At 42.4% G+C, this 23,862-nt stretch overlaps 1 protein-coding gene across 1 annotated transcript in view; it reads left to right on the forward strand.

Annotated features, from left to right (window-relative positions):
* MTUS2 (microtubule associated scaffold protein 2) overlaps positions 1-23,862 on the forward strand; it is a 1,701,731-nt gene that overhangs the window by 540,975 nt on the left and 1,136,894 nt on the right. The window contains exon 5 of the mRNA XM_078657132.1: positions 12,919-15,464. Within this exon, the coding sequence (XP_078513258.1) occupies positions 13,173-15,464 (2,292 nt within the window). The 5' untranslated portion in view covers positions 12,919-13,172. The remainder of the gene's footprint in view (positions 1-12,918; positions 15,465-23,862) is intronic.

A 23,862-nucleotide genomic window follows, 5' to 3' on the forward strand; every position in this document is an offset into this window, starting at 1 on the left:
TGGTCCCAGGGAATAAACAACCATCTTACAATCGCTGGCGGGACCTGTCCTCCTTTTTCCATAGCCCTGGTTAAGCAATGAACCAACTGTCCTCCTTCCAGCCGCCCTGCATACATTGTGGATCTGTGCTCCTTGGAAAGCCGGGCTCCCACCCCAGGTTCCTCCTCACTTAATTTAAGTTTTGAACATGGAGACATTGTTTTTTTTAACCCTTTTCTCGATTTTTTTTGTTAGCAAAATGGTGAAATGCGCCTTAGCCTTCTTTATTTCTCTTCAGAGAAAAATTTGTTCAGTTGGGATATTCCTTTCTCTGTACCCCAAAGACTAGAGAGTTGTTTTTTTAACTCCAAATTAACATACCTATGCTAATTCTATTTTGTAAATACGCGTATTTTTCAAATAAGAGTAGGTGTTCAAATTGGATGCCAAAATCAAAAGGAACGTTTATGAATATCCACCAAGTTACAACTTTGTGATTGTTTGCTCCTTTTTCCAAAGGAAGCCCCATTGGACTCTCTCTATAAAAGCCTAGGTACTCACTGCTAACTAAATACAATGGCAGAAAAATCTAAATTCCTTTCTTTATTTGTGAGTTCCACGAGCTGGATTAAGTGTAGCAGAACCATAATTTTTATGAATCGAAATCTATCATTTGAAGCATCAGTTAACACTTCTTGGTGCACATAACTTTAACTTAGGCATGCAAAAAGAAATGTGAATCAGGTCCAAGCTATCTAAAAGCCAATGTAAGTCCTAAAAATACTGTAAAGGCATACAATTTAGATCTTCACATTTATTCCCAATCTTTCAACATTGTTACAACACAATCTGTTCCCTGTGTAGTCTTACAAGTATTCAGGCTAAAATAGTGTTTTTGTAAAGGCTACCATACTTCCTAGCCATTTTGAATAATAAATGATGCATCAATCTGAAATCTAATGGATATTTGTTCACTGATTATACCCACAGGGATTTGATACTTGTATCACATATGCAGCCTATAGCTAAGTAATATTGAATATATTCTGTTGGTTTGAAGATGACCTTAAACAGTGGAGAAGGGTGGAAGCATGTTATTGCTCAGTAGAATTCCCCATTGGATACCTATTGTTCGGCTGCGCTTTCCATTGAGAAGGTGTTGTTTACTTTACTTATAAAGTTTGGCACAATGGATAGATTTGCACAAAACTTGACAATCTACTAACTCAGTCAGTCGGCTAATGTTGGCACACCGAGTGTCGTGAACATCCATCCACAGGGGAAAAAAGTTTAAGGGGCGGTGAAAAAGTGTATCATTTCCCATTGTAACTCCATTAGGATGTTATACAAGACAGATAAAACACAGCAAATTTGGCCTCAAAGTAGAACTCGAGCTTTTTTGACTTGTTTTTAATTTATTTAGAACTTTATGAGATATTCATGTTTTAAAAATGTGGCAGGCAGAATTTGAAGGGTTAATATTTTTGTATATCTTTTGAGTTAAAAAAAACTATTGTTAATTTGCTCGTAGCTTTAGCACTGACTGGTGAATATTCCTGAACGTTGGCAGACTCTTAGAACGTTCAGATGATTGGTATTAGTATTTTGAAATGTGTGCATATCCCTAAAGGGGATACCCAGCTAAAAAAGGGACAGGTGCACAAAAGGGTTAATTTGCTGATATGGTTGACACAGTGTGATCAATCTGCAAAAAATATGGCAGACCCTAGAAAGATTAGAATGCTATTGTAATGTCACGTTTTGTACCAATTCATAAATGGTTATTGCTTTACTTACCAATGGAGGGGGGCTGAGGTGTAACACAATTTTCACTTATAACTTTGATGATCACCCTATGACGTGTAACACAATTTTCACTTATAACTTTGATGATCACTATATATACTGCCCTGATCCCGGTGACGGCACCGACTGAAAAGTGCTCCTTCTGAGAACAGGACAATTTGTGGAATAATATATATATATATATATATATATATATATATATATATATATATATATATATGTATATATATATATATATATACACACACACACACACACACACAAAAAACACTGCCTCCGGGCACAGGAGCCCCAGACTCTACAGGGCGGCCTCCCAAACAATGGTCCCGGAGAGACCCATCCATGAATTTCCTTCAGAAGCAACATGAGGCCCATTACTGGAGAAAAGCATTTAATCACAGGTACAGCAGCGCAGTAAGTACTCCTTCTTAAGCATTTCAGCATCCTCTGCCTTGATCACAGATGGAGTTTGTAAAGTGCACAGTGCAATCATGCGCGCCTTTTACCTTAAAAATCACGTGACAGTCTCTCAATACTACAGTCCCCATGATGCATTATCACTGGCTTTGTACTGCATGGAAACTTTTAAAATCCATATGCCTTTTAAATAAAAGTTATTTTGTCATACCTGCATCAATACATAGTGGGTTTTAATTTATTCATACAGTCCAGAGATTGTTTTCGCGTTGCGTGAATGATATTGGCTTAACGCGATGTTCCTGTGACAATGCCGGCCTTCCGGCACGATCAGAGTAGACAGGGACAGGTGCACAAAAGTGTTAATTTGCTGATATGGTTGACACAGAGTGATCAATCTGCACTACCAATGGAGGGGGCTGAGGTGTAACACAATTTTCACTTACAACTTTGATGATCACCCTGTATATCTATATCTATACCTATATATATATATATATATATATATATATATATATATATATATATATATATATATATATATATATATATATATCCTACTGGCGGTCGCCAGTAGGCAGTTATAGTTAGGACCTATTTTCCATTGGAAATCTGCAACATTCTATTTTGAATAACTTTGGCGCCGGCTGACGAATCTTCACAAAATTTTCGAAACTGGTGGGGTGCTCCGGTTCTCTCCTATCCTGAAAATCTTGGGGTGATTCGTGAAAATGTGTTTTCCCCATACAATTTTTCATAGGTACCGTTCATCGCGGTTCAGCCCGAACGGCTGAATGGAATTACACCAAATTTGGAAAAGTTGTAGTCCTTGGTTCAGACTCGTGCCTTTTGCTTATATTGTGTAAATCTGTTCAGTAGTTCCTGAGAAAATTACAATTAAAAGTACATATATATCTATGGCCTCGGTGGATCCGCACATCTTGCGCAGATTATAAGCGCACTGTCCCGATCACGCGCAGAATGCTGATTGGCTGTCAAGTGGTTGTCAACATTCGAAACCAGGAAGTGTTGGTAGCCATTTTGTGCCTCGGTAGAAGCGAGGATCTAGAAATGAGTGGAACAAGTGTTTAAAACGTATAAAGGGGGCTGGTAAGAAATATTTTGAACCTCTAGACCTGCTTAGGGGTTCCCACAAGGACCCCTAGCGCCCCCCCAAATTTTATTTTTTTTTTAAATTTGGGAAATGTGCGCTGGGTGCATGGATCCTCCGTAAAAAAAAAAACGAAGCTTGGGCTCCTGTGCTCATTTAAAAATTAGCTACGTGGGAAGGAGAAATTAAGGGGTCTAAAATATTGCATTTGAAGTGGGGGCCGAGAAAGAAGTGGGGTCCAAAAACGTGTTTTCCCCATGCAATTTTCCATAGGAATCGTTCATCGCGGCAACAGCTCGAACGGCTGAACGGAATTACACCAAATTTGGCAAAGTGGTAGTCCTTGGTTCAGACTCATGCCTTTAACTTAAATGGTGAAAATCCGTTCTGTAGTTCCTGAGAAAATTACAATTAAAAATACATAGATATCTATGACCTCGGTGGATCCGCGCATCTTGCGCGCACTCTAAGCGCACCGTCCTGATCACGCGCTGAATGCGAATTGGCTGTCAAGTGGTTGTTAATATTCGAAACCAGGAATTGTTGGCAGCCATTTTGTGCCTTGGTAGAAGCGAGGATCTAGAAATTAGTGGGACAGGTGTTCAACACGTATAAAGGGGGCATGTAAGAAATACTTTGATCATCTATACCTGCTTAGGGGGTCCCACATGGACCACAAAGGTAAAAAAAAAATGTTTTTTTGGGGTGGGAAAACTGAGAAATGTGCGTTGGGTGCATGGATCCGCCGTAATAAAAATATTACATTTGATGGGGGTCCAGAGAGGCCCTGTAGCCCAGGGACCGCCATTCTTCAGTGCTACAAAATAAATGGGTGAGGGAGCTCAAAGGTCCATCTAAGCCCCGGGAATTTCCACCTTCCGGGGCTTTTTATATTTTGAGAGGGGGGCCGCGTGGTCGTCATTCTGTAGCAGTCGAAAGCCTTGGGGAACACCACCCCCTAGGAGCGGCTCCTGCTGTGTTTCTGGGTGTCTGCACCCGGGATACCTCTGTTTGGTATGGCAGGGTGGGAGTCAAGGTTCCCCTTGTGTCATAGCAAACTTGAGGGCAAATTAACAAGTGCCATTTCGCCGCAATTTTTTAAAAAAAGCCAAAAATTGTGTGAATATTATATCACCCTATTTAGTAGGTGACGCTAAGATGCATTAATGCATGTTAGCTGCCGGTTTGGTAAGGGCTGGCCTCGTATCTCCAATGAGTTGCAATGTAGGTGTTCTCAGTGGCAAGGTAGGTGTTTCTATGAGAATATAAAAAGGAAGAGGGAGGTATGACAATAGCGTTGTATTTACAAGGCGACCCTGGATTTGAGGACCGATAGGAAAACTCTCGCTAATTGCGGTTTATGTCGGATCCTAACATCTGTTCTGAAGTAGACTTAAGCATGTTTAATATGTGAGATGGATTGATATGTTGAGTCCACAGTCTTATATTAATAAGCTTTTCACTTGCAAACATAAATTATTCTTGTATTTCTCGCGATATTGAGGGCATATTTACAAGGACAGCGTTAAAATTATCGTTGCTTTAGCGTTAGGAAAGTGACATTATAGTGGCCATAATGGCTTAATAATAGGCTTTTGAGAATTCGTGAGAATTCCAATAGAAGCCCAGGTTTACACCAGAACATCTTAACGTTGTCCTTGATAATATGCCCCCAAGTTTGCTATGGCAGGGTGAGAGCCTCGGCTCTCACTCTTGCATAGCAAACAGCAATGTTGAAAAAATCTTCTGGTAAGATAACAAAGGACTTTGAAGTCCATTATTGCTGTGTTAGTTGTAGTTTGCTGCCATTAAAGCGGCGCCAATTTTAACACCGTCCTTATAAATATGCCCCTAAGTTTTGTAATATCGACAATCCAGTCTCCCATTTAAATAGGCACGAAGTATTTAGTGAAGTGAATTGTGAATCGTGAAGCAACACTGTCTAATTGTGATCAATAAAGATTTCAAAGAGTTGTGTACTTCTTTTGCTCGTAATGTACAAAGGGGCAGATTTACAAATTCCTTGCGTCACTATTGCATCACTTTTAACATTGGAAAAGTGACGCGAAAGTGGCGCAAGGGGCTCGTAAATCTGCTACACAGTGTTCTGTCTAAGTTTGCTTTCCTCTCTGTCATGTATGGGATCCTAGGTAAATATAACGGTTTCTGTACAGCCAGTACCTTTTAACCCTACCCCCAAACTGCTTACTGCCTGTTACCATAGTAACAGTTCATGGAACACTTAAGTGAGCACACAGGTTACAAGTTCACCACACAATGTTGCTAATCCAAACAGGTACTGTGCTGGAGTTTTTAAAATTTTCCATAGGAACCGTTAATCGCACCTACAGACTGTGGTAAAGAGCTGGTAAAGAGTTAGCCTCAGTATTATACTTCTAGTTATAAACATAATTTCTATTTTTTATTGTTTAATGTTTTCTAAGCATATGATTATCACACCAAATAATAGTGAAATGTTGTCAGAAAAAGAAGGCGTATATACTTTTTTAATGAACTTTTATTAAAACAACACTAAATAACTAGAAACGTAACTTTAAAATAACAAAATAATAAATAACTAGAAACATAACTTTAACATAACAATATGATAAACAAAATGTGAAATGGACTCCAATAGAAGGAGGGTTGGTAACCTGCAAAACAAAAATGAAAATAAGTGTTTAAAATTAGATCGATGTGACTAAATGAGGTCAAAGATCACAAATTAAGGTAACACTTAGCAATATTTGGTTATTTGCACGTCTGCAGTGTGCCTGATACATTCCATCTCTCTTATCGGCCCGCATTGAAGAGGTGTCTATATGGTAGTGCCTACTGCGTCAGATTTACAGTATGGACTAAGAGGTCTTTAAAATGATTCAGAGATGAGACAGAATTAGGTGAGAGATCACGTCCTTATGCAGGACAATATTGTTTATTTCGAACATATTTAATCTGAGGCATTGTGTATCTAGGCCACTTTGCTTACCTTGTGTAAACACTGTGGCACACAGAGTTCACAACTTCAACTCTGCTTTGGTTCTACACTGCAGACTGTATTAAATTCAGCCTTGATTTTTTTATTGGCAGAGTGGACAGCAGCGTCCATAACTTTAAAAGAGAAAGAGAAACAATGTGAGAGAGAGTGAGAGAGAGAGAAAGAGTGAAAAAAACAACATTGAAAGTGTGAGAGAGAGAAAGTAATAGATGGAGCAGGAGAGGTAGTGTTAATACTGGAGAAAATCTTTGTAGCTCACCTTTTTGCCTCTGTTGTGTGTCCGAGCAGGTGCCGGTTCATAGTGCACCCTCAAGTTTAGTGATCTGAACGATAGTATAGAGTTAGTAATAGCAGAGTACATACAACTACACAAGTATATTTCTGCTTTATGTCTTTGCACACTCAGGATACTGTATTTCATCAACTTCCACTGCAAGGAGGTGACTGTGCACTCTTTTTGTCCCAAAGTACTATACCCCATGCACTCCCACTGCATTGCGGTGAGTTCTCATTACTGCGTACCCAGACTATTGCACCCCATTGACTTCCAGAGTCCAGAGGTGAGTGCCTTTTCTTGCGCACTCAAGAGTAGATTTACAAGCTCCTTGCACCACTTTTGCGTCACTTTTCCCATGTTAAAAGTGACGCAAAAGTGGCGCAAGGGTCTTGTAAATCTGCCCCTGAGACTGTTGCAACCTATCTGTTCTCACTGCCCGGAGGTAATTGTACATTTCTACGCAGTCAAGCTGCTGCACACTACCCACTCTCTCCGCCCACAGGTGACTTGACGTTGCTTCGGAAACCAGCTTCTTTGCTCACCTTGTGCCATTGGTGTGATTCAAAGAGGGTGCACCATGTGTCAAAGCAGCCTTCTCAGACCTTGTTACGATGGCCACGCATCATCGCAGAATCCTCGAATGTTGCGCTTTGGAGGTGTTGAGGGGGAAACACCAATTTGTGAAACACAACCTGTAAGATAAAAAGGAAGTTAACATTGTGCGTCATTTCTTTATCAAACGAGAGAGGAAGTGAAAGAGTGACTGGAAAGAATATTCGCAGCTCACCTTTCTGTCACCGGTGTCTTTCACCACGTGCCGGGACATAATGCACCCTGAAGCTTTACATCTAAAAGATAGTAAAAGAAAGATGTTATGATTGGTAATTTGTATTATCTTAATGTTGAGTAGAATTACATCGCCCTTTCACACACCTTCCCTCCTGCATTTAAAAAATAACTATTTGTACAGTTCCAACTTGTTTAATAGGCTTTAATTTTTGTAAAATTACTATAGTAGTAATGTTTTTTTATCCGGTTGTGAAAGCAAGTGGTGCGCAGTGATACACGTGGTTTCTATCATCACAAGCGACGGACAGTTGTCTGATTATAAAAACTTTCCAGCTATTGGAAAAAAATTGCAAATGCAATAAGATACGTGTATAGGACTGCGTATGCCTAAATCGCTGCGTCGCCTTTTTGTATGCAGTCTGCTGCACCCCATCTACTCCCTCCACTGCGCACCCAGGCCTGACTGCTCACCTTTTCATGGACAGGGCATCTTCTACATCATGCAGTCCGGCTCTGCCACCAAGAAGTCTCACATATGGTGCTTAGTCTTGATATCGCTATGGACATACTCGTGCTCCCGTCATCATCGCAGGTTGCTCACACGCTCAGTCCTTGCGGTACCACTAACTCAGTGACCAAAGAGGCCACGCACGTAGTGCTGGGCCCCCCTGCTCTGTGATTCAGGCCTACATGAGGCGTCCGAACTACTAGGACGGGCCATCACAGCACTTGCGATGGGATGCAACTCTAAAATGGCATAGAGCACGTGCACCCCGTCTTTTTTATTGGTAGGGTCACTTGTGTAGTGACGTATGCGCTGGATGGGTGTGGTGTGGGTGTATACCAGCCATGAGGGAGTCTGTGTGTGCCGTTCTGACAACTAGACCTGGAAGTAAGATATCACTACAATTGAAATCTGGGCCATGTACGTACCGTTGTTGTGTTTTCCTGGAAGCGTAAGCGGAGTGGGCTGGACTGACGTATGCCAGTGCTGCGCGAGGCTGTGAACGATGACTCTGGAGCTATGGGTGGGGTTCAGTCGTGAGCTATATGAAAAATCTACTGATTTGGGTGTCATTGTTGTAGTGCTGCTGCCACCCGGGTCTTACATGCAAATGTGTCATTATGTCTGTGAAGTCCCACAATATGGGTAACATGGAAGGTACGGGGTATCACGGATCCTATATTCATCCATCGATGCACACATAAAAGATGGTGGACATGACGCATTTCTGCGAATATGAATGTTTTTTTGTACATTCGGTGGAGTGTTATAGCTGTAGTAATACCGGGCTGTGAAAGCTTTAGGTTGCAGTTTTTGGCACATGAAGGACCGAAAATATATATACGTATGTGGTCATTCAGGTATACTGTCGAACTTGGTCCTGGAAATCATTATTCTAGGCTCGGAGACGCGTCCACATCCTGTTATTGTAGAGTAATGACGTAATCAGTGCGTGCCTGAAAATGTACTATAAATACGGTGGTCATGTAAATTGTTAATATAGTTTTAGGTCGACTTCGCGCTATACAAATATGCTTAAAAAAAAGAAATAGTACACATTTATAAATTGACTATACAGTTTCTTTGCAGTATTGTATTGATTCACTTTGTACATTCGTATTTGTAGAATGAGCGAGAGAAAGTTATATAATCGAAGTTTTTGTTAATGACAGACGTAAGATAGTTGCATACGCTGTTTACAGCACAATATAATGTGGTAGGGTGCAGGAGCAGCATTTTACAAACATAATAAGTACACTGACACAGATAGATAGTTGAAGTGGGTACCGGCACGTGTGCTGGACTCCATTTTATTATGTTGCTCTTGGTAACAAGTAGAATAGTAATCATGATATCATACACAGATATTCAATCTTAAATGGTTTATGACTTCTGCTTTACAAAAGTAGGAGCACTATATGTGAAATTATACACAGAAGACTCTATCATAAAGGGTTCATGAGTTGTGGTACACTGAGGTAGGGGCGGTTTGTGTGGAGCCTGCGATGATGCGTGGTTCAGGCAGAGCACACTGGTAAGAATGTCTTTTGGCAACAGAATTTTGCCTTAATAAGGGCATGTGGCGATTATTTATGGTGCACTGAATTAGTGGTACGTCTGGTGCTCAGCGTGTGCCTACCCTACAATGATGCGTGGTTCTAGCGGTCTGTATTTAAAGCTTTGACTGTTGCATACTGGACTGCATGAACTTTGAGGGGGAAAAAAGTACAGTCAATGGTAATCAATTGCTCTGCAAACTTGGTCTAGTGATTGCTCCCCTTAACAAATTAAACGATTGCATTTCACGCAGTACATTCTAACTTTCTCAAAATGGGTATGTATGTTTGGTGGCGATGTTGAAGGTGATACCCCAGTGGTACTTGGTATCACCTGTGGTGGAGGTACATTTTGGCGATGTGTTCTACATTCTTTGTGAACATAGTTCAAAGGATGCAGGGATTAAAGGTGCTTGCGCATACTAGCAATGCCACAGGAGTATTTTTTGCCTGTGCCTTAAATAAATCAAGGCTAAATTCCCTACTGACTGTAGTGTAGATACAAAGCTGAATTCAAGTTGTGAATCCTACTGTCAGCAGTGTACATCGAAGCCACTAGTCAGCACAGTTCTAGAAGAAAGCTTTTTATAACTTATTTAAAAAAAATCTGAATACATACAGTATAATTGTCTCTGCATTAAGTAAATCAGGGCTGAATTCCCTACTGTCTCTAGTATAGATGCAAAGCTGAATTCAAATTGTAAACCCTGTTGTCCGCAGTGTAGATCTTAGGGTGGACTGCATCATCTGTAATCATGATTGAAATGAAAGATAGAACATGTATAGAATACATTATTGAAATATGTATGTTTCAGGGACAGTATGTCTCACTGTGACATAAAACTGTTCACTCCTCTTTGCGATGATTTATGATTTATGGTGCACTGAGTTAGTAGTATCTTTGGCGCTGAGCTTGTACGTATCCTGTGATAATGCGTAGTGCATGGAGGCTGCACTGGGAGCAATGTTTTTTGCCTAGTGAATTCTGCCTTAATAAGGCTACGGGGAGATGACTTGTGGTGCAGTGGGTTAGTGGTACCGAAAGAACTCAGCGTGTGCACACCCTGCGATGATTCGTGGTTCTGGGGGGTGGCAGTGGTATAATGTCTCTTGTCTACTGGAATGTGTCATGTACAATCGCCATTCTACCTGAATCCTGTGCCCTCACAATGTAGATTGAAGGCAGTAGTCACCACTGACATCAAGAAATTCTTTTTGTCGTATCTTTTAACAAAATCTGAGGACATAAAGTACAATTATCTCTACCTTAAAAAAAATCAAGGCTAAATTTCATGCTGTTCGTAGTATAGATTTAAAGCTGAATTAAAGTTGTGAACCCGCACTGTAGATGGAAAGCAGTAGTCAGCACAGATATCGACGAATGAGTATTGTCACTTATTTTAACAAAATGTAAATACATACAGTACAATTGTCTCTCCCTGAAATAAATCAAGGCTAAATTCAAGTTGTGAACTCTGCTGTTCGCAGTGTAGATCTTAGGCTGCACTGCATTATCTGTAATGTACTCCATACATTGACTGTTGCATACGGGACTCATTAACTGGTATCAAGTGGTGAACTCTGTTGATTGCAGTGTACATTTGAAGGCAGTACTGAGTACAGACATTGAGGAATGTTTTTTGTCTCATCATTTAACATTGTCTCTTGTCTCCACGTTAAATAAAGCAAAGCTTGATTCAATGCTGTCCGTAGTGTAGATCCAAAGCTGAATTCAAGTTGTGAACCCTGCTGTCCGCAGTGTAGATCGAAGGCAGTAGTTGACACAGACATCGAGGAATGCTTTTTTTGTCACATACTTTAACAAAATCTGAGGACTCAAGGCAGTAGTGACCACAGATATCGACGAAGAATTTTTATCATTTATTTTAACAAAGTCTGAGGACATAGAGTAGAGCATTAACTATAAGGCAAACTAGAAATCAAAAAAAATCTCAAAACGGTATAGAACAAATGTAAAGGACTAGCGGTGGTCCCTAAGATTAGACAGCATAAGCTCATAGGATAGGAAGATCATTTACAGTTTTTCACAGGAATTGAGGAACATTGGAGTCTTAATTCATTATACAGAGAATTGAAGCCCTGGTTATATAGGAAGGCTTTTGTTGAACGCACATGGAATGTTTTTCTGCCTCTGGCCATATTGTAAACAATGCAGTGGGGGTGCAACAGGCATGTGCACCTAATTTCTGCACCCCAGGGAACCAAAGTATTGCAGGAGAAAGGCACAGACGCTTGTTCCCCCTTATTTCTGTTATACAGATAGTATTAGTGCATATTGAGTGCTGGCACTATCTTTAGGGGCAGTTACCTAATTTGTATGGGGTGTAGCCCCATGATAATGAGGGGAAAACTTTGCCATTGTGCCCGTGCCCTATTATAGACGTGGGCATAGAGACAAAGAGATCATCAGGAGGCACATGACTGTGTGACCCTGCAAGGGAGGATGGAGGTCTGATGGGGGGAGCAGAGCAATAACACACTGCGCGGCGAAGCTCTGGAACAAACTGAGCTTCCAACCGTCCGCTTTTCAGGAGAAGCCTTAAAACCTGGCTGTTTACAGCCACATAGGCTCTAACCATAATGTTCCTTCTTGCCCACACGTCGCAGCACCAAGATGCCTCGGCAATCGAGCGCTATACAAGCACATAAACATAATAATGGATCCTAGGCATGCCTCTGTGGGCAAATGTAGTCTCTCACTGCCTCCCGACTGCAGGGGGCTCCCTGTCTCTTCTTTGAAGTGCAAGTGCAAGCGGTTTCCGCCTGCATAGAGGAACATGGAACAGCTGCTTCAGTTAGTTGGTTTGGCTTTCACTAATGCAGGGCCCCTATTGCTGCTCAGGTTCACGGCTGCGCTGGGAGCAGTGCATTACTTGTAGTAGGATGCACTGTCCATATTTGTGCCTGGCGCACCTGTTTAAAATCATCTTGTGGTGCTAATAGGGACGGTGTGCCCTGTCTATATGACGGGCCCTGCTTACCTACACTCTGGTGATGTGCAGTGACAGTGCTGTAGTACTTGCTTTTGCTATCACATAACTCTACCTCTTCGACATCTTCACCGCCTTTGTATCTAAATGTAGGATTATTCATTTAAATTATAACTGTTTGTACTTCTGCCTTATTTTATGTAATTACATTTTATTTTAACTAAGAAATATTACTAATGCTTTACGCATTTGACATTAGTATTAAAAATGGCAAGCTCAGTATTGTCTTCATCATATGGCTGTTCTGTTTTTCTAAGTTTGTAGGAATGAAGTTAATTAAGAATCCAGTTGCTTATATTCAGCTTGTTGATGCATTAGCACGCTAGTACTAATCTAAAAGTCACAATAAACATATGTATAAATGTTGCACATTATCCAATGATCCTGCATTATGATTGCTCATAGAAATAACTATCATTGTAAACCTTCAAACAATTGCTCACAGTTGCTTTTCTCTTTGCTTTTTTAGGTGAAAACTGAGAAGAGGCAATATGCGTCTAGAATATAATGGATCCACAGAGATTTTATGTTAATCATATACACAATGACTGCTTTAAGAAAGAAGTCTTTTTGAAAAGTGTAAAAGAATACTTTTAGAAACATAATGAGCTGGTCCAATTCATTTGATGTAAACTTTTGCAAGTGAATCCTGCATTTATGCTTATACCTGCAAACACTTGTGTTGAAGAATAAGTGCTGGAAGCCTGGCCCTGAAACCTGAAAATGGCAGCACCTGTGATTCCAAATAAGGCCTCATTTAGAGAACTACATGACAACATGAATGACTCCCAGAACGATAATGAAAGTTTGCTTGGCTTAGGGGACACAAATGCAAACCAAATCATGACTAGTGATAAAATCCCTGAGGAAGAAGGAAAGAGGAGTGATGAGGTAGAAAAGGTGAGAAGTTTGTCTCAAGTTGGATGTGAGAATCTGGTGTGGTCGGGTAAGCAACAGAGAAAATGTCTAAGTTGGCTTCAAGATTCGCAGGTTAGTGGTGTCATTTCAAAAGAACCTAAGAGGTATAGTCCTACAATCAGGAGGATTAATGAAGAATTTATGTCCCGTGACCATAAGGACAATTTGAGACACATTCCCATCAGCCACGGAAAAACAGAAAGGACTCCGACCCCTATTGAAAGCTGTACTGAAGAGGTCAAATGTTGTGACAAGGAAACATCATTTACAACATTTGAGACTGAAAGACTTTCTCATGTATCTTACGGGGGATCAATCCATCCCTCTGGCGGACCAGAAACTGTTCCAAAAGAAGCATTTGGACACCCATCACACATTGATTTGCGTTCTGTATCTCCTGCCTTCACAGACACATCTTGTGACAGAACTGGTGCTACACCAAAATCCCCCAAAACACCTACAGATCAATTTTTAGGTCTGACTTTTCATCCCCTTGACAATACCTCAGAGGAAAATAAGACTGTGCTTTATACTAAAACATCTACCTCAGAAAGCAGGAAATTGCCGGTATCAGAACTCCGAATGGATTCTGTGAAGTTGCAGAACTCTAGCAGACAAAGCACATTTCACCCAACGTACTCAGATCAGCACTTGAACCCAATTAGTAAAACTCAGGAAATTTGTAATCTGTCAGAAGCACAGGGGAGTCAGACTGACAAAAGTAGAAGGTTGGGGCTTCCACAACACAAGTCCAGTTGGCAATCAAGAGCTGAGAGCATAATGCTGGTAGAGATGGCTGCATGTCAAAGAGATGGAAGTGTAAGAGGAAAGCAGCAGTGTGGGACTGATGTGGCAGAGTCTAGTCCTTCTCAAATGCAAGACATTTTCAGTGAAGTAGACAACTTCCGTGTGAAACAAGCCGAAGCTGGTTCTGACGTAAGACCAACTTGTGGAAGTACTGCTGCATTGTTAGCTGAAGAAAGCAGGGACAATGTGAATTGGCCTGTCAGTCAAGCAAATCAAGATCATATCACCACAAGTAAAGAGCATAGACCTACCTGCCCATCTAGTGAGCCCAATCGCCAAGATAGTGGCATGATGTTGACAAACAGAAATAGATTATTTGATGAAAATGCAGTGGCTTGTTCTGCTGTAGGAAGAGACTCTAATTTATTTGTACATAATGTAAATCCACCTGGAAGTGTAACTTTCAGAGAATCTGAGAACATAACACCATTAAAGGGAAAACCTGATTCTGCCTCAATCAAAGCCTTTGAATTTTCTGATTACCAGCGATTTTGGAGTCAAGAAACTGCATCGACTGAATGTCCAAGCTATCGGGACAGGAATAATGACAGCCATGTCCAGGCCAGCAGCAATAAGATTAATTCTGAAGAACCAGGTCTTGCTACTCGCAACAAGACGGCAGCTACTGTAGAGACACAGATTTCAGATGGATCAAAGGGGAGTTATAAAGCTTCCACAAGTACAGATGGCATTTTGACTGTTCCGTGTCCATTATACCCTGTGACAAGAGTGAATATTAGCAAACAGACCTCAACATTAAGGAACCTTTATGCACTTCATGTTGACAGACTTTCGCCTTCTACCGTCCTACCTCCCATTGACAGTACACAACTGTTAAACATTTCTCCTCAAGGGGCGAGCACGGCTGTGTGCAACAGTGGTATCCCCAAAACCTTACTTGTACATTCCAAACCTTCCCTATCAAGCAATGTGGAGAGCAGTCACAGGGAAATGGCTGAGGAGAAGGGTGAAGCCCAGCCTGTGCTGCCAAAGCCTAAGCATGTTCGACCTAAAATCATTACCTACATTAGGAGAAGTCCTCAGCCAGTGGACAGGCTTGACACTTCATTTGAACCATCAATCTCATCAACTGGTCCCCAGACATCTCCTGCCTCTTCTCTTACTGATCACAGAACCTTCACTAGTGATGTTAAAGCACCTAATCTTTTATATGATAAATTTAAGCCTGATGTACAGAAACCAAGAATATATGCCTCTGGATTAATGGTCTCTGGTATTAAGCCTCCAGGACACCAGTTTGGTCAAATGAGTGAGCAATATGTACAGGAGGTAAGAATATGTTTTTTTAATTTGCTATTTTGTCCTGCTGTATTGTGAGCATGTACAACTACAAATATTTGAAAATATGCCAGATACTTGTTGCTCCTTTCACGTCACTGTATTGTAATACTTTGTTCCATGGTTTTGCCCTCAACCAAAGCTGTACTTTGATTAACCTTTAATTTTGTGTTCCCATCTACTATGATCTTTGTTCTTTGTTGTTTCAGTTATACACTCTCTTATTTCTACTCTTGGTATTTTCCTACTGTCATATATCCCTAATAAGGTATTTTTGTTTCTGCAAACGAGTTCCTTTTTTTGTCACTGTAATGTAGCTTTTTAAGTCTGTATCATTTCGGAATCTGAGACTAGATGTACAAAACCTTTTAGCGGTTGCAGTCATGCCAATCAATGTATTAAACCCATTTTAGGCGTCAGTACATTTTACTAACTCCTAAAATGAGTCTACAAATAGATAAATTGCGGTTTAGAAGGGGAGGTTGTGGGCATCCCTATCAAATAGTGATTCAGTACACTTTGAAGCAACGATTTGCAACCATAGTTCCGTCTGAAAACTATTAATAACTTACTGACCCCCAAGCTGAGGTGGTAACATATTCCCCTTTGGTCCTTTTTCCCTTTGAGGAATTGGGGTCAATGGTACCACTGCCAACTCTCACTGAAACTTCAAAAAACGTTTTTTCAAAGCAGTCCCCTTTGCTGTAAGGAAGTCAGACTGCTTTTTTAAAAACAAAAATATTTCTATTTTCTCAAAGCTGTCACAGGAATGGTTGCCTGCTGATACTTCCAGGCCACTTCTTGTGGCATCAACATGTCAGAGTAACACTGAAAATATGGAAAATATATGGACAAAATACAATATTGTTTAAGTCCAACAATATTATGTCGAATTTTGATTAAAGCATATGCATAAAAATAAAACAATCCAAACATTTAAAAATTTCTTAGTGATATCAAGTCCAAATATTAAGCATTGCAGCTCAAGTCAGGTTCATAGCAATATCTTTATAAAATAAATAGTTAGGGGTAAAAAACTGGCAATGTATACAATCAATCATCATTTTGAGCCACTTCCATATGATTTGTCTCAGGGTTTTCAAACACAAACAGAATCTCCTCCCAGAGGGGTTCAATGAGGCGTTTATGGTGGGCCATTCATTCCCCTGCATGTAACACAAGACCCTGGCATTTAACCCATAAGCACACATCATGTTGCCATTTATCAGCCAGAGGGGAGGATTGAGCTCTTCAGTGTATCACAATACATCGTTTAGTAAGAACCAAAGCCAGGTCAAGAAATCTGTTCTCTATTTTTTGGGGGATTAGGTCTTGGAACTTTGTTCCGCAAGCAAACCTCAGTGGTGTGTTGCTCCTATTAAGTAGACCTTCAATGCCTATTTCATCACACTATATTACTTGCTCATTTTTAGACTTTTCCTGTTCCTCTCTTGCACTGCCCTAGCTATTTGCTTACACACTTTTACAAACTTTCCACTGTAATCTTGCAATCTCCTTTTCTGATGTTGCTGTTTTCACACTTTCCAATGTCCGCTCTTAATCTTGAATTTAAATGTTAACTTCGATTTATAATGGTTTATGAGTGTTTAATTCAATCTTGGGGGCCAAACCTAGCTGGATGGGAAATGTACAAATTTGTGATGCCCTAAAGCTCAAGTTATCAATTCGTAGACCAATAGAGTATAAATCTCTTTAAAACCGTATACTTAGTGTGCTTCCATATGTCCATTTTGAGTTTAAAATTATATTTTCTTTCAGTAGCGACCTTTCAGAAACAGCATGTGTGGACAGCCTACAGTTTACGAGAAATGTGCCCTGTCCACAGGGATATATCTAGTTGTAAACTCATGTTTGCTACCGAATGTACCTTTTCTATTCCTGGAAGAAATTCACAAAGGATTCATGGCAAACGCAAGTCCATTTCCATCACTAATGTGAAGATCTCTGGAGCTGTAAATCCACTAAAAGAGTGGACAAAGTGATACTTCAAGGCATAGCTTGCCCAGGAGGGTTTGGAATGCCCACAAACATGAAAATTGCTCAGCATTCCAAAATTATAATCTGACCTCTTCCCACCCTGGAGCTAGTCAGATATGTATTGCAGTACTGGGCTGGATTATGCCCACATTTCGTTGTAGTGTAGTGAAAGGACTTACCCCATCTGGAAAAATATTTTCGTAGCAGAAAAAAGAACATTTAAAATTGCATTAGCATGAGAAAATCCATGTTTCCTAGACGAAGTTTTCTGCATGATGTTGCCAAGCTTAAAAAAGTTATTTGATGAAAATGCAGTTGTTTGTTCTGCCACAGGAAACTACTATAACATGTATATACATAATATAAATCCACCCAAAAGTGTGGCTTCCAGAGACCCTGACAATACAATACCATCATTGAAGTGAAAAAAAATGATTTCGCTTCAGTCAAAGCCTTTGAATGTTCTGATTATCCATGAAGCAGCAGTTAAAGTTGAAGCACATCCTGAAGTAACACTGAATGCATTTGAAGAATTGTGATATTGGTGGTTCCATGGATGTTGGCACAAGAATCAGCACATGTGAAGATTCACACACAGCAACTTTGATAGGCAGGTGCGTTACTTTGAAGAATGCTTGAGTCTGAGGGACTACAATGAGCTCATTTAATTGATCAAATCATATATTTATCATGTCTACTTTCGGTTATGAGGGACTTTAAAAGCATTTTACTATTGTTTGAAAAGTTCAAATAACGACGGACCGATGGCATCCATGCCTTTAGATAGAATGTGGGGGTGCTTGGTCTAGAGGGGATACTGATTTATTCTCATTCATGAGGATGCATTTATTATCCTTTCAACAGTGGAAACAAGTTAAAACTGTGGGAGCCAGATTCTCCCTAATATCCTCTATGCGACTGGGGTCTCTTTCTGTATTGCCCTGACATAAATCAAAAATACTAGATTTTTCTTCGGGAAGAAGGCCACTATCTTGTTGCATCTTTCTTTAGTGGATGCTCTCCATGCCTCTGGAGTTAAGCTAGCCTGGCTGATGAGGGGTGAAACCCCAAAACTGGTCCAAGGATGCTTGTTTCCAGTCCAGGGAGGACCTGGCCTGGCAGTTTGGGGTGGACTGTTCCCATTGGGAGCCGGATCAAGATTGATTTGCATATGGCTGTGTTCAAACTGGAATGGCATGGGGAGTAAACAAATGATGGATTTAGGCTCAGATCTCTGTACTGGGGTGAATGTTTGACATTGTTCAACATTCTGTCCATCAATTATTCTTTTTGCAGAACTTGACGAGGGCATCTCAGGCAAGGGTATGATTCATAGAAGGCAGAGTCCAGCAGCACCAGCACACTTGCAGGAGGTCTTTTGTGTACCTGAGACTTCAGAAAACAGGAGGCAAGCCAGCAAGCCCTTGGCGATCACTTGGAGGGAAGGCAAAGTCCCTCCAGCAGAGTTAGGGAGCAGCAGACAACAGGGCAACAAGCAGAAAAACAGTCCTTCAAGGACAGCAGTCCATATGAGTCCCTTAAGTGCAGCAGTCCTTCTGACAGAAGTTCAATTCAATGTCTGATTTTAGGTGTCAGAGACCCAGTACTTATACCCAGAAGTGCCTTTGATGTAGAGGGTGGTTTCAAAGGAACTCTCTGAAGTGCACAAAGATTCATTTCAACCCAGTCCTGTCTGCCAGGCTAACCCTGGGGGGGGGGGGAATCAGTGCTTTGTGTGTGGACAGGACAATACAAGTGTAAGTGTTACCCCTCCCATTCCTCCCTGCCCAGGAAGACCCATCAGAATGTAGATGAATGCACATGAGTGTTCAGAATGCAGATGAGCCTCACCTTCCTGTGTTTGTGGCTGTCTAGAGGGAAAGAACACAGCCTAGCTGTCACTCAACTCAGACGTGTATTGGAGACAGGCTGTCCGGCACAAAGAGCTGTAAATACAGAGAAATGTAAATTTTCTAAAAGTGGCATTTCTAAAACAGTAATGTTAAATCCAACTTCACCAGTAAGGATGATTTATCATTACCGTTCCAAACATATGTAACATGAAAAAACTGCTCCTCTCTGATCTGGAATTACAGCTTTAAAGTGTATTAAGGAATTCCCAATACTGGCCTATGAGAGGGATAGGCCTCACAGTGAAAATCAAAATAGGCTGTTTGCAGGGGAACCAAACCGGCCCTGGCAAAGTGCTCGGCATGCCGCTGGGGAGAGGTTGGGGGGGCGACCGAGCTCTTTACCGGGGACGGTTTTCGGCCGATTTTGTTACAGGGCCAATTTTGCAGCTATGCTGCAAAAACGTCCCTGTAACAAAAACGGCCCCCAGGTGCCCAAAACTGGCCCCCAACCTTGCGGCGCACCGGGGGATTGCCCAGTGCCCACAACGGCCAGTCCCGCCCTGGCTGTTTGTCACTACCAAGACATAAAGGTACATGTCCTACCTTTTACTTACATGGCACCCTGTCCTTAGGGTTACTTAGGACCTACCTTAAGGGTGACTTATTTGTAATAAAAGGGGAGTTTAAGGCTTGGCAAGTAGTTTTAAATGCCAAGTCAAAGTGCCAGTAAATTGCACACACAGGCACTGCAATGGCAGGCCTGAGACAGGGTTGAAAGGCTACTTCTGTGGATGGCACATTCAGTGCTGCAGCCCACTAGTAGCATTTGTAGTACAGGCCTTGGGTATTTGAAATACCACTTTACAAGGGACTTACCAGTACAACAAATATGCCAATCAGGTATACAGCAATTACATCATGTTAGGGGAGAAGCACATGCACATTAGAATTGGTTAGCCGTGGTAAAGTGCTCAGAGTCCTAAGGCCAACAAAAGGAATTCAGCAAAAAGAAGAGGAAAAAGGCAAAATGTTTTGTGAGCCTTCAGAGAAGGCCATTTTCCTACAGCAGTGTTCGAGTGAATGGAGAAAATTTTGAAATGCTTGTCGACACTGGATTAGGAATTACTATACTATCAAAGGACACTTATAATAATTAGGAATGCAGGACGCAACAAGAAGCCAGTAGGAGTATTACAGAAGCTTATGGTGGCCACAATATAAAACTAGGAATATTTAAAGCAGACATGTCATTCAAGGAGAAGAGTCTCTTTACAAAAGTCTTCATGGTGAATTACAATGTTAACATCCTTGGGTGGCTAGAACAGCAAAAACTGAGAATGATGATAAATCAATGGCACCCACCTTATGTGTTACGCATCCAAGAAGATAATTTGGAAACAAATCTTGAGGAGTACAAAGAGGTATTCAGTCAAAAGCTTGGATGCCTAAAGGATTTGAAAAATGTAATAATCTTAAAAACAAACACACCACCAGTCAAACAATGTCAGGAATATACTCTTGTCAGCCCCCATAGAGGTTAAAGCCATACTAGAAGATTGCTGCACCAGTGGAATAATAGAGCCAATTAATGCCTCTGAATAGCTATCACCAGTAGACATTGCAAAGAAAAGAAATTCACCTACATATTGACATTTTGTAGTGGATTGTGAACCGTTTCCCCTAATAAACAAATTGGTGATGACATTGGACCAAGCTAACATCTTTACAACAGTTGATTTTAATGCAGCCTCAAATTTGTTGAAAGATCATGTGGCGATTCATACTTCTCCTTTGCTGAAACTGTACTTGGAGTTCATTGAAGGCTCCTGGGATAGGCAACTGTTCACTAGGTTTAGGCAAGGATTTGTGTGGTGGTCTCATGGTTTCCCCCTTGGTCTATTCAAACCCTCAAAACGTATTGATATGGCCCTGCAATGAGACCGCCCCACAAAGTCTGTTGCATTTTACTTTCTTTTGTAAATTATATGCAGATCTCACAAAAAGGTTCCTATTTCCAATCATGAGAAAGCAGGGCATTAGATCATTGAGACTAGCCCTGGTAAATCTGCAACAACTGGATTCCCCATCGAATTGTGTAAATATCTGTTCTTTCCTAAAATGTGCAATTAGCAGAAGGAAATCACTGATGTTTTAGCTGGAAGGTCTTATTTTACAATAAAAGTAACACACACTTTATTGAAACAACTTTGTGACCGTGGCACTTTCTTTGCACGTTATATGTAGCAGTCAGTTATGCAAGACAATAGCAAGTTTGTATGTTATTGTCTTTGCCATGTAAATTAATTTTTCGCATTTTGGGGAATTGCGTGCTGCTGATTTTTATCACAATTGTACATGGATGATATATTAGTTTACAGCAAAACAGATAAAGAACATAGATCTGTATTAAAGAAAGTACTTAAAAGAATTCAGGACAGCAGTCTGACTTTACAGAAAAACAAGTGTACGTTTAAAAAAAAAAAAAAATGCGGAGTGCCTAGGACACCACATTGACGACCATGGTGTTCGACCAAAACCATCCTTGATAACTGAGATCATAAAGTCACTGACTTCAACTAACAAAAAGGAACAATCATTTTTGGGCATATGGGATTTCGATTCCAAGTTTGTAGAAAAACTATACTGTAAAGGTAGAAGCACTTAAAAATTGATAAAGAAAGATGCAGAATGTGTGTGGAATGAGAAACGTGGGGAAAGTACCATCCCTGCAGTCATTTAATGAAAAATTACAAAGTATTGCAATTACTGACATGAGTCAGATTGTGTTAGGTGCAGTACTCGGCCAAACAAGCAGAGAAGAGTGAAAATACCATAGTCTTTACATCACGTAAATTAAGTGTCCATCCCTGGGCGCTATTTTCCTTGCCCCCCCCCCCCGGCCCACTGCTCGAATTCCTGCCGCTGCTGCCCCTGCGGCCCCACCCCTCGTGCCCATTCGCTTTCCCCTGCCTCCCTCCTCCCAGCTGCTCCTCCCTCCCAGCTCCCCTTTAAATGGCGGCAGCTGCGCGGTAAGGAGAGCGACTCTTGACCTTCCAGGTAGGTCGCTCCCCCCCGCTGCAGCTCCACCTGCTCTTGTGCGCTGAATCCCTGGTCTCTTGCTGCCCATCCCTGGGTGCTATTTTCCTGCCCCCCCCCCCATGGCCCACTGCTCAATTTCCCACCGCTACTGCCCCTGCGGCCCCGCCCCTGCGCCCATTCGCTTTCCCCTGCCTCCCGCCTCCCAGCTGCTCCTGCCTCCCAGCCCCCCTTTAAATGGCTGCAGTTGCGCGGTAAGGAGAGCAACCCTTGACCTTCCAGGTAGGTGGCTCCCCCCCACTGCAGCTCCACCTGCTCTTGTGCGCTGAATCCCTGGTCTCTTGCTGCCCATCCCTGGGTGCTATTTTCCTCGCCCCCCCGGGCCAACTGCTCAATTTCCCGCTGCTACTGCCCCTGCTGCCCCGCGCCCATTCGCTTTCCCCTGCCTCCCACCTCCCAGCTGCTCCTCCCTCACAGCTCCCCTTTAAATGGCGGCGGCTGCGTGGTTAGGAGAGCGACCCTTGACCTTCAGGTAGGTTAATCCCCCCCTCTGCAGCTCCACCTGCTCTTGTGCGCTGAATCCCTGGTCTCTTGCTGCCCATCCCTGGGTGTTATTTCCCCCCCCCCCCCGGCCCACTACTCAATTTCCTGCCGCTGCTGCCCCTGCTGCCTCACCCCCCCTGTGCCCATTCGCTTTCCCCTGCCTCCCAGCTCCCCTTTAAATGGCGGCAGCTGTGCGGTATGGAGAGCGACTCTTGACCTTCCAGGTAGGTCACTTCCCCCCTGCTGCAGCTCCACCTGCTCTTGTGCGCTTAATCCCTGGTCTCTTGCTGCCCATCCCTGGGCACTATTTTCCTCACCCCCCCACCCGGGCCCATTGCTCAATTTCCTGCCGCTGCTGCCCCTGCAGCCCCAACCCCCTGTGCCCATTCGCTTTCCCCTGCCTCCCGCCTCCCAGCTGCTCCTCCCTCCCAGTTCCCCTTTAAATGGCTGCAGCTGCGCGGTAAGGAAAGCGACCCTTGACATTCCAGGTAGGTCGCTCCCCCGCGCTGCAGCTCCACCTACTCTTGTGCGCTGAATCCCTGGTCTCTTACTGCCCATCCCTGGGCGCTATTTTCCTCGCCCCCCCCCCCGGCCCACTGCTCATTTTCCCGCCATTGCTGCCCTTGCGGCCCCGCCCCCTGTGCCCATTCGCTTCCCCTGCCTAACACCTCCCAGCTGCTCCTCCCTCCCAGCTCCCCTTTAAATGGCGGCAGCTGTGCGGCCGCGCAGCAGGCGTGCCAATGCGTGCCTAAGGCCAGTCCATCTGTGCCCGTCCGTGTCTGCACCCCGCCCAGCGGCAGAATCCCTGGACCCCTCGAACGCCACGACACCAGACTCCACTACGACGCCAGCAGCCTCCACGCACTCAACACCGGCCGAAACCACACCTGCTTCCAGGCCACCCCGAAACGAACCCACGGACCCTTCTCCTGCCGCACCTGCAGCTTTACTTGCGACAG

The sequence above is a fragment of the Lissotriton helveticus genome, chromosome 8 (genome assembly GCF_964261635.1).
Source record: "Lissotriton helveticus chromosome 8, aLisHel1.1, whole genome shotgun sequence".
NCBI classification, from domain to species: domain Eukaryota; kingdom Metazoa; phylum Chordata; class Amphibia; order Caudata; family Salamandridae; genus Lissotriton; species Lissotriton helveticus.